The sequence below is a fragment of the Schistocerca nitens genome, chromosome 6, assembly GCF_023898315.1.
Source record: "Schistocerca nitens isolate TAMUIC-IGC-003100 chromosome 6, iqSchNite1.1, whole genome shotgun sequence".
In the NCBI taxonomy this organism is placed as follows: Eukaryota; Metazoa; Arthropoda; class Insecta; order Orthoptera; family Acrididae; genus Schistocerca; species Schistocerca nitens.
In genome coordinates, this window is record NC_064619.1 from 143,453,476 (window position 1) to 143,465,450 (window position 11,975).

General features: G+C 38.1%; 1 protein-coding gene across 1 annotated transcript in view; it reads left to right on the forward strand.

Annotated features, from left to right (window-relative positions):
- Positions 1-8,571, forward strand: part of LOC126262674 (solute carrier family 2, facilitated glucose transporter member 10-like) — a 62,190-nt gene extending 53,619 nt beyond the window's left edge. The window contains exon 8 of the mRNA XM_049959448.1: positions 7,300-8,571. Coding sequence (XP_049815405.1) covers positions 7,300-7,429 — 130 coding nt within the window. The 3' untranslated portion in view covers positions 7,430-8,571. The remainder of the gene's footprint in view (positions 1-7,299) is intronic.
- The last annotated feature ends 3,404 nt before the right edge of the window (positions 8,572-11,975 follow it).

The window sequence follows — 11,975 nt, forward strand, 5'->3', positions numbered from 1 at the left end:
AATATCGCGTAGAGGTCGCTGCAAGAGACATTACACGGTGTCAGTGCGACTGCCGAAGCTGTACTCTGCTGGCGTTCTCGCTGACTTCCTTGCCCTGACAGAGTATGAGCGGAGCCATAGGCGATTGAATATTGAGGGCAGTAGACATTCAGCTGCTGGCACTCTGTGGTAGGTGCGCCACAGAACCTGCAGCAAAGTTCTTCTACACCCTCCTATTCTGTTGCTCTTCTGCAACAACTTAAGTAACTTGTTGATGGTACCTCTGTCATATTCATGTGTGGCACTACGTGCAGCATAGCAGAAAACAATCTTAAGTTTATTTACTATTGAAGCAAGACATTACTGTGTTTTTGCCTTTTGAAATGTAATAATTACACATCTTTGTTAGAGTATGTAACAGACATATGATTTTCACCAAATCCTACAGATAAAAGTGGTGCAGTAGTAAGACACTGAACTTGCATTCAGGAGGATAGCGTGTCTCTCTCAGTCCAGACTTGTTCTCTGTGTCTAATGATCTAGTTGTAAGTGGAAAATTGAATCTTAATCTTCCTTCTTTACTTCTAACAGATCCTCTCCAGAAGAGTTGTAACACTTCGGTCATTGATAAATAATAGTGTATGAATTGCTTTGTTTAAAATAACATCCTTGCAGACCAATTGATTTTCAATAACAGTTGCCATAGTCACATTCATACACGTGATCTCCAATAAAAAAAAATGTTCCTGGAACTTGGCAGTGAACATTAGTATAAATGAGTCACAGATATGTACAGTCCTATTAATGGAAACAAATTGTTACAAAATGATGAATGGTAAGATATCTCCCCTAATTCATATGCTCCAGAATTAGCTCCATTTGTGAGTGATGCTAAGAAAGTGGCAATGGCCCTTCCCTTACGCATCTGCTAGTCATAATGAACATTGGACTGTGTTCTTTAGGACAAAAGAAAATTTATTTTTCATTGTAATCCCCTTTTAGATCAATGCATTTGCTCATTTTAGAATTTAGACTATTGGAATTTTGTGTGTAAGGCTTTTCCTGATCCACAGTTTTTTTCTTGTAATGTTTCTCACTGCAGTTAATTGATCATTTTTGTAACATGCTCATTCTGATGAATCAAACCCATGATCTACACAAAAGTGTAAGTAACGTGTAGAAAAGTTATATAATCCAAATGTGTCTTTTTAGTTTTGGAGTCACGGTGTGTGAGACAAACTTTACACACACCTTTCTCTTCTTCAAAACAGTCTGGAGAATGTCTTGAACACTTGTTTTAAGAATGTCTTGAACACTGATTTAGACATGTTATTCCACTGCAATTTGTTACACAACAATGTTGGCACGCTATGGGTGGATGTCCACTGCTTAACACTACCTGCTCACATGTGTCTGGTTGAAAGCGCATCTGTTGTTTACAGTTGTTAGTTCAAGATGCCACAGTAGTTACCACATTGACATCACTTACATGCCGGAAATAAAATCTGTCTTGGAACTGTTTCAATGCATTGTGTGTGACTCTGGAAGCTGGTGTATGCTTTGTGCATCCATCTTTTATAGACACATCAGTTTCTACAAACTTTCACCTGTCACCATTTCTTCATCATTTATTTGCTCTGAGAGTGCAACAGTCTCTGTTTCCTCAGCATTTTCTGACTTTTGTTATTTAACAGTGGTGGATCTTTTCTGCCCTTAATACACTTCCTTGGCACACATTTCTCCAGAGCACTATTTAACAAACTCTGCCCATAATTCTTCTACATCCACAATATTTGAAATAATGTTGTCCATTCATTGTCTAAGTAGGATGCTAATAACTGCTCATCTATTCTTTCCAGTACAAAATCTATTGTAGCATTCTTTGTGGGTCTGTTAACTCCAGTAACTAGTATGATGACATCATGATCACTAAACCTGACCTCTGTAGTGACACCGTCAATAATGTCAGGCCTGCCCATAGCTACAAGGTTGAAAATATTTCCATGGCTTGTGGGATAACGAACTTGCTGCACGAGATAATATTCGGAAAATGTGTTCAGAAGTACTTCACAAGACTGCCTCTCCATACCACTGCAATGAATCGATAGACTTGTATGAATGGGCAGTAGATCCACCTTCCTCGGTGTGAATGCACAAGTACATCCAACCTCCTAGGGGAATCCCACGGCAGCTAGCATGGAGGAAATGGACAGGGACTGCGGATAGGAAGCACTTACAGGAAATGTTGATTGGCCATGAGGTGTGCTGAGATAGTCCGCGCAGTTGCGGTAACATTGTGTCCCACGATGAAGTGGTTGATGAACTGCACTGATTCTACATAATGTCCCAATGCAACTTACATCAGTAATCCCTTCCCTTTCCTTTCCTTTCTCACCTCCTCCACCTTCAATTTACAGAGAATCAATACGTTCCAGTCGCAGCCACATGGAACAGAAAATGGCATATATGCCCAGCTATTTGTAAACTGATTTACTTATCTACAAAGTACTCATGGTACAAACATGTATGTAATGAAAGGGCAAGAATTATCGTACAGAAATGATGTATCAGATGTTGCAAAAAGGTGAACAGTGCAGCAAAACACACACAGTTTCTCGCTGTTGTGCGAGACTGAGTTTTGGGCATCTATCCTAGAAACTATTCACTTTAAAAAATTACAGCTTGAAACATATTTGTCTGATATTAATGAGATTTCAATAGATTAAGAAATGGCACCCCAGACCATCACTTCTGGTTGTCAGGCCATATGGCGGGTGACAGGTCGATATCCAGGGCATATCCAGACACATCTTCATTGGTCATCTGGGCTCAGTTCAAAGCGGGACTCATCCCTGAAGACAATTCTGCTCCTTTCAATGGGATTCTAGGCTGAAGATATGTCTGGACAAATCCCAGACAGCAGTGGGATACTAACCTGAGTGTTGTTTGCCATATGGCCTGACAATGAGGAGTGATGGTGGGATGCCACTTTTTGTCATAGCAAGACCCCTTTGATTGTCATCTGCAGCACCCTTACCGCACAGTGGCATGTCACTGATATTCTGTACCCCATTTTGTTGCCTTTTGTGGCAAGTCATCCTGGGCTTACATTTCAGCAAGATCATGCTCGCCAAACCCTACTTTAACCGGAAAGGTCACCAGATCTCTCTCCAGTTGAGGACATTTGGAGCATTATGGGAAGGCCTTCCAACCAACTTGGGATTTTGATGATCTAGTGCACCAGTTGGACAGAATTTGGCATGATATCCCTCAGGAGGACATCCAACAACTCTATCAATCAATGCCAAACCAAATAACTACTTGCATGAGGGCAGAGGTGGACCAACACACTGTTGACCTGCTCAATTTGTGAAGTTCTTTCTCTTGAATAAATCATCAATTTTTTTATGAAATTGTAAGCAACAACAGAATACATAAATAATTATAATAATGCTTTTAATACTTATCACTACTTACTGTACCACTTATCATCTGGCAGAAAAGGTTCATACTGTACCATACTGTAAGTTCATAGTACTGTAGCTTCCCCACTAGCCACATGTCACGTGGATCCAGTAATGGCTATACCAACTGTACACAAACAATCTGCCCATATAGTGTATTCTTAACAATTAAAATCAACACCTCTAGAATTACCTTTTGTATGCAGTCGACACAGCTGGTCAAAGTCTTTCTGAATTATTTAATTTTATACGAAATTATGCCAAGCACGTCAGTTAATCAACAATTATTTGAAGCTTTACAGTAATAATTGACAATTTCAGTCAAAGTCTATCTATCATAATATATTTTTTCCTTTATATTCACCAATAAACACCTACGGGCTTCAGGATTTTTTTTTAGATGCTTAGGTCTACTTCATGTAATACCAACAATTCCAATTAGAGCCCATTAATAATTACATATCTTATGAGTCAGAAACTGGCAACGGCCTAGCCACAGTGGATACACTGGTTCCCGTGAGATCACTGAAGTTAAGTGCTGTCGGGCGTGGTCGGCACTTGGATGGGTGACCGTTCAGGCCGCCATGCGCTGTTGCCATTTTTCGGCGTGCACTCAGCCTCGTGATGCCAATTGAGGAGCTACTCAACCGAATAGTAGCGGCTTCGGTCAAGAATACCATCATAACAACCGGGAGAGTGGTGTGCTGACCCCACGCCCCTCTTATCCGCATCCTCCATTGAGGATGACACAGCAGTCGGATGGTCCCGGTGGGCCACTCGTGGCCTGAAGATGGAGTGCTTTATGAGTCAGGAACCATTACCAGTAATAGATGTGTGTCTCTTAACGATCTCATACATAATTTATATTATATTATAATCGGACACTAGAATAGTTAATAGGATAAAGTCTTAGTATAATACCTCTTGATATTTGTTCTTCAAGACATGAGAACTGATGCTATCACTGTTACACAATATTATCATCATTAATCTCTCTTCCTTTTGCTTGTCCAGTTGTGTTATAGTCTCTCCCATGGGTAACACAAAGCCCTTCATTATCTGTTCAATATCCCTTGTTAGTCCTGTTTGGTAGAGGTTCCACACACTTGAGCAATATTCTAGGATATGTCACACAAGTGATTTGTGTGCAGTCTCCTTTGTAGACTGATTGCATCTCTCTAGTATTCTGCCAATTTATCAGTCTGCCAACTGCTTTTTCTATGACAGAGACTGATCATTCTATTTCATACCCCTACACATCGTTACACGCATGTATTTGTATGAGTCGAATGATTACAAATGCAGCTCATTGATTCATAGTCATAGGATACTAAGCTTCTTTTTTTCCATTTGGGCAGTGCACAATTTTACATTGCTCAACATTTAAAGCAAGTTGCGCCACTTTGAAATCTTATCAAGAGCTGACTAAATATTTGGACAGCTTTTTTCAGACAGTATTTGATAATAGATAACTGCATCATCTGCAAAAAGGCTGAGCTTACTATTAATATTGTCTGCAAGATCATTGATACAGAACTTGAACAGGGTCGCTCAGAACACCCTTGCCTGGGACACACATGAATTTATGTCAATGGCTCTCCATCTGAGATGCCATGCTCCATTCTCCCTACCAAAAAATTCTCAGCCCAGTCATAAATTTTGCTTGATACCCCATACCCTTGTAACTTTGATAATACGCATAGGTATGGTACTGATTCAAATAATTTTCGGAAATCGAGGGATACAGCATCGACCTGCCTGCCTTGATCCATAGCTTTCAGTATGTCATGTGAGACTTGTCAAGTTGGGTTTCAGATGATTTATGTTTTCGGTATCTTGCTGATTGGCTTGGAGGAGGTCATTCTGTTAGAGATATTTTGTTATGTTTGAGCTCAGAGTATATTTCAAGACTCAACAACAAATGGATGTCAAGGCCTCTGAGAGGACATCAAACCCTAATTTTCTTTCCATTCTGTGAAGATGGGTTGCAAGCAGTGGTACACATGTTGGAGGTGATAGCTTCTTTACCCCATAGCTTACAGTTTGGATACATATCGGTTCAGTGTCCAACATTGAACTAGTAAGCAGTTTTCTGTACTGTGGCAAGTGTGTCTGCTGTTGCAATTTGTGATAGTTGATGGCACCCCTGTCACAATTTCCTGCTACCTACAGCAGTTGACATGGAGGTGTTGGTTTATTCCTAAATTGACTCAAAAATGGAGTATTTTATATGTTGGGCATGTGCAACATGGGCATGATCAGATCCAGTTCACCACCAGCAATGATGGGTGAAGCTTTGAAAATGGCAGCCACTCGTTCTGACGAAATGTCAGTAAAATCATTAGACAAACGTCGACTGAAGAACCCGAGACAGAAGCCAACAGACTGTTTGTCAACAAGTGGCCACAAAAGCCTTAAAAATTTTGTATGATCAGATTTGTTGATGTTGCTTGTCATGCCCATACTGTGGTCGACAGTCATGCAGGTGACCAGCAAATTGTCTGACAACCCCTGTCGTGACAAAGTGAACTATTCCATTTGATATGTTGACAGAACTTTTTTCTCCAACACAACAGCTATTTCTGAAAGAGTTGTTCATTAGTGTATTATCCCTCCCTCATCTATATACCTAATTTCCACCAGTTTAAAATAAGCTAAGCATTGAATAAAGTATCTATGTTTAGTATTGAGTTTTTGGAGAAAAACAGTTGTAAGCTTATCTGAATAAAGAACTTGTGGTACCTGAATGTTGAGAAATAAAGCTGTTTACATTCACTAACATTGAAGGAGTGTTAGTGATTTTTTTTGTAATGAAAACTGCAGCACTTTTTGATAGGACATTCTGTTTCTAATAAGATTGTTTGGTGTATTAAATCACCCTCATTGTGATACTCCTTACATATAATACAGTGTGTTTTGTACTATTGAGGATGCTTACTTGACAGCTCTTTGAAAGTTTCAGATTGTGGAATTCAGTTAGAGTAAATGCACTACATTGTTCATTCAGTCACCATCCATAATGACAACTGCACAATTCAGCCATTCTACCATGTAGTGATGTAACAATTTCTCTGTTGTTACTTTTACAAAGTGGCACTTGAAGTTCATGCAATCAGTTTCTTTCTGATAGTAGTTGTTTTGTGTGCTCTTTCATTCATAGAGTGAAGACACACTAATTGCACAAAGCAGTCATTGTAGATATGCGAAATACTGACTGACATGCACTGTCATAAGGTAAAAATGTTAACTCAAGATAAGGATGTGTGTGCGAAATAGACTTAGCACTCACCACGGAGGTTTAGCACTCAACACACGGAGGAGGCACTGAACAGTTGTCAGAGGTTTAGATCCTTCTTGTTCCTTTTTTGTGTCTTGCTAGTGGTAAATTTGTTTTTGCGCTGATGCTAGTAGTAATGTATTTGTATTTACTTTGTAGAGGAATTTCTGTCATAAATATTTCATATGTGATTGCAGCACACATTATTAAAAATGCTTGCATAAAACTTGGCAGAGATATTGGTAACTGTGGTGTAAGTGAGAGGTACTAAAACAGAGGAGAAAAAAAATGCATTCTCCTGTGGTTGAACTTTAAACACATTACCTTGTCAGTAGGCAAGATGAACAGGATATATCACTACATTTTTCTTTTACCATTTAATATTTCCTATTGCTATTTCCTTCCAGTGATAGAGATATGTTTACTGTTACTGTGTCAGTGATTGAATAGTAAGCACCTCTTCTGTGTCTCACATACCATCAATCACTGTATTTGACTTTTGATTTTTGCTTTAGGAAATATTTCTTTATGTATTGCACAAGTCTAGATTAGCTCTTCATTTTTCTTTTCTCATTTCAGGTCCCCCAAAACACGAATGTACCAAAATCTCCATGGTCTGCCATGCTTAAGTAATAATGAGTGGCTTCTGCACAAATCGAGACAGTATCGTCAAGTTTCTCATTCTGGAATGGAGAGTACAGTAATTTGAAGATATATATTGTAATTTATTTTATTACCACTTGCAGCTTTGAACACAATGACAGCATATGACTTTATATGGCTTCATAATGTTTGGCAGCTTACTTGAGTTTTGTAACTTCTGTCAAAGTGTAGAGATCCTCAGGACAGTGAGATGCAAAAATACATGCTAGGAAACCCCCCAGCAAAGCTGTCACATTAGGCCTTGTATTGCTGAGATTTGAAAATGCTGCATCCCAAAGGTCATAACACCTGAAGGCTAGCTGAAGCTGTTGGTCACAATTACTTGAGAACCACAGAATAATAAAAACGCAATGACAGTTGTATCACACAATGTGGTAGTGACATAATGGTAAATCCAAATTCAGAATGCACAAATAAGGGCTTTCTCTTTGGGGGTTACACTGTGTTCCTAAAGTAGACTTGAAGATAGATTTGGAAATTAATCATGTTCTTTCAGGATTAATACAGTAATTTTCCCATTGATACAACTATTCATCGAATTTTGCGATGGAACTCTACTACTAAGGCTGAATCTTTTACTGAAGTAGTAGTGCATTGTATTCAAAATTCTCTCTTGGCTCTCCAATAATATCAACATTATTCCTGATGCTACACATTATTAATATCCTGTTCTTATGTTACATGCTGGTAATTCGTAGCCAGTTTGAATATCCTGATCTGCTCCTATTACTGGGCTTATGTAACATGAATGAATTGTAATTTGAACCAGTTGACATTCACTCTAATCATATTTAAAACAATTGCACCAATTTTGTATGTAAATGATGTACACGTTCCTGCATATTATACTGAGGTAACTGTTTCTTCCCCTTATAAACTAGTTTTGTAAAATATTTGTCTTGCTGTAAATTTCAGCCTTTATGTATTAGGCATATCCTGAACTTTGTGCTTCCTGTCAGAAGGGCAAGTAACTTTTATGTAATCTAAATATTTTTCTCATATTCACTGTAAACAAATTTATACTATGACACATTTTGACTTGGTCATTCATCAAGTAACTTTATTCACTTTTGCACACTGCCTCATCAATACTGCTTTAAGAATGTAACTTTTGTGTTTATAATGTTTTTATTTTTCGTTTTATACTGGAAATATAAAAGTATTGTAGAATGTAAGGAGATATTTGCTTCAGCTTTAACATTACTTTAGTTAAATTTTAAGACTTTAATTATATTTTAAGTTTTGTGAAAATATTTTAAACCTCTTGTTTGTATTTAGTCAGCAGTCTGTTATTTTAAATAATTGCTAAGTGATGTACAAGTTTCTCATAGATGAATATTTAAAAAAAATCAATTGGGTCTTAAACAGATAACAAGAGTTGTCTTGCTTCAGTTTAGTCATAAAAGAATTTCATTTATAGATGCAGATTCCAGCAGATACAAGTCACTCTTTCTAGGAACTGTTCTTTGCTTAGTCAAGAAAACAAATTTAGAAAAATATAATTTTGTACTATAAAGTTAACTATGTTAGTTAGCTTAACATTTCCTAAATATTTATGATGGTATAACCTTTGTTCTCTTATAACTTTATCAATTATTCCAACATTTTGTCAGTGTAATGCCTTTTGACTCAATTTTTAGTGTTGTGTACAGAAATTTTTTACCTTTAAATGTCGGACCATTTTCAGTAGTAACCTGCTGTTTTTAACATTTGCATGATTATGACAAGTACTGTTGTGCTGTTGCACATCTCTCTCTCTCTCTCTCTCTCTCTCTCTCTCTCTCTCTCTCTCTGTGCGTGCGTGCATGCGCACGTGTGAATGCGCGCTTACATTTTCTTTACTGCTTTTATTATTTATGAACTGTATTTTGATACATCTAGCTGTCTTAACTGTACCGGCTTCTCTTTTTCATTTGATAATCAAGCAGGTGGTCAAGTTGTTACGTCAGGGATTTTATAGAATTGTGAAGAGAAAAACAAGGTGATGATTTGAATGTTATTAGAAATTCCACATACAGATTGTGCTCATTGCTCAACAGGTCCTCTCATTCCTTCCTTTTCTGCAAATAAGTAATGTAATTTTTCATTATCATGCACAAATATCCAGACTTAGTATACCACAGCACTCTGTAGTTCTCATTTTTTAAATAGTTGTTGGCTGTAACTAACAGTCAAGACCTTGTTAGTATTTAGAAAATAGAAAGTTTACAGTTTACTCCAATGCAATAGGTGGAGTGAGCCTTGGCTGGTGCATGTACGAATCTGTATTTGATATTTATATGTGATGCATTGTAAACAGTCTGGAATCTCAGAATTTAGTGAATTCCTGCAAACGATAGATGTGGCATTTCTACAGTAAGTTACATCTGGTCTCCTCAGGTATCTGAAAATTTTATCTATTAGTTTGAGCAAGTTGTTATTTATTCAGTAAGTACATTACATATCATAATTGAGGAAAGTACTTCAGGAACATGAAAAATACACATCAACCTATCACCAAATCAGACAAAGTAGGGGCACAAAAACAGTTAAGGACAATAAACTTCCTTTATTGGAAGTTAAATGTCAGGCGTGTAAAATTTCCTATGTTCTATATAAACTGTTTCACTACCAGCATTTGTAACAAGGTAAATTTCATAAGAACATTTCAGGACGATCTTCATCGTATATGTACGGTATAGCAAATAAATGCACCGGAAGATCAGGTAGCTACTGTTCAATAATGATGAGCGACAGTGCAAATATAAATCATTGGACTGTGACAAATGGAACTTTGTCAGTCAGTGAGTCTTGCATGCAATTTGAATCCCTCTCATACAATCAGTAAATATACAGAATGAAACTTGCACAAAATAGAGAAGAACAAAACTTTGCTAATCAGTTTAAAATGTGGTAGCTTACTAAGAACCAGACACAGGGTAAGGTTTGGACAGAGGGGATGGGGGGCAGACTCCATTGCCTGCTGAGACTTGTAGGATTGCTACCTACTGTGTAGAAGATACGTCAAGTTGCAGACAGGCACAATTAAATGATGCTTACATAAAGCTTTCGGCCACAGCCTTCATCAGTAAATGAGAGACATACACCATTCGCACACACTAGCAAGCATATCTCGTGCACAAATGACCGCCAACTCAGTCTTTTGTTGTCTTGCAGAATAGGGCAACAACTATCCAAGAACAACCAGACTGTTGTCTTTTCCTTGCAGCTTCGCCTGAGCGTGCATTCAAGACATATTGATGAACACACGTCCTCCTCCCCTCCCTCTCTGTGTCCACCTCTTCCTGCCTCTGTTTGTCCATAATTATTTTGTTTCTAAAATATACAGTAATGATGAATTTGTGATGATAGGTTTGTGTAGTATGTTTTGTATTGATTTTTGTGTTTACCAACAGTTCAGTTTTCTATGGCCTTGAGTACTGGCCTTCAGTACTGATCTTCAGCAGTGTAGTGGGATACTCGTTCTCTGAAGCCAGTTGTGTAAATATTTTATCTTTCAGTGGAGAAAAAAATGTATTCAATGAAGACCTACAAGCAACAAAATTGATCACTGAAAATTTTCATTTCATACAATATGTCCAAGAGTAGTAAATATAATTCTGTAACTGAAACAGTTGTATGAAAAAAAAACTCAACCATTCACTACATAGCTGAACACTGTACCGCGCACTCGTGTGTGTGAGAACATAACGTTAACTGTGGGAATGTGTTTTCAATGGTAAAAAATTATGAACAGTAGTTATAGTAATCGAAATGTGTTTAGTGCCAAACTGCTAGTCAGCACTACCTCTGTAAGGTGAGTGTTTCAGCTACAGAATTAAATTATCCCTGTTTTACACAGTTGTCAACAAAGGAATTCACAGTGCTACAAATTATTGCTTTCCATGATGTAACCATTTGATTATAAAGTTTGATCTATCACTTAAGTGCAGAAGACAAGAATCCAGTTTGTTAAAACATGAATGTTCAAGAAACAGAGCATTATTTGAAATCTCATTAACAGTTACTATAAAAATCATATTTTTAATTATAAAACAGTGGGAAGTCCAGTTTGGAGTATCGTCAGTTATGAAAAGCATAGACTGCTACACACTGTAAAGATGAAACATTGAATTGCAGACAAGCACAGTGAAAAGTCTGTTACACACTGAGCTTTCGGCCAAAGCATTCAGAAAAGAATGAGAAACTCACATTCACACAAACAGGCGCACCTCACACAAACATGACCACTATCTCCGCTGCTTTGACCACACTACAGCTGTTGCATTGAACGAAAGCAGCAATCTGTAGTTGGGCAGTTAAGGGGGAGGGGTAGCAGGTTATAGGTAGGGGGTGAGAAGAGCGCTGTTCGGCAGAGCATGCAGACGCTAGAAAGCAGCAGGAAAAGTGTGGGAGGTGCAGCATTGGGAGCTTGTAGGTGGAGGGGAGGGGGAAGTGGAAGATGAGATGAGCAGAGGGGGAAGAAGACTGGTGGGTGCATTGGCAGAGAGAAGCACACAGTGAGGTTGGGGGATGTGAATTGGGAGAAGGTGATTGGACAGAGGGGACGGAAATTGCTGGATGGAGGGCGTGGTGACAGTAGTTTATTGTAG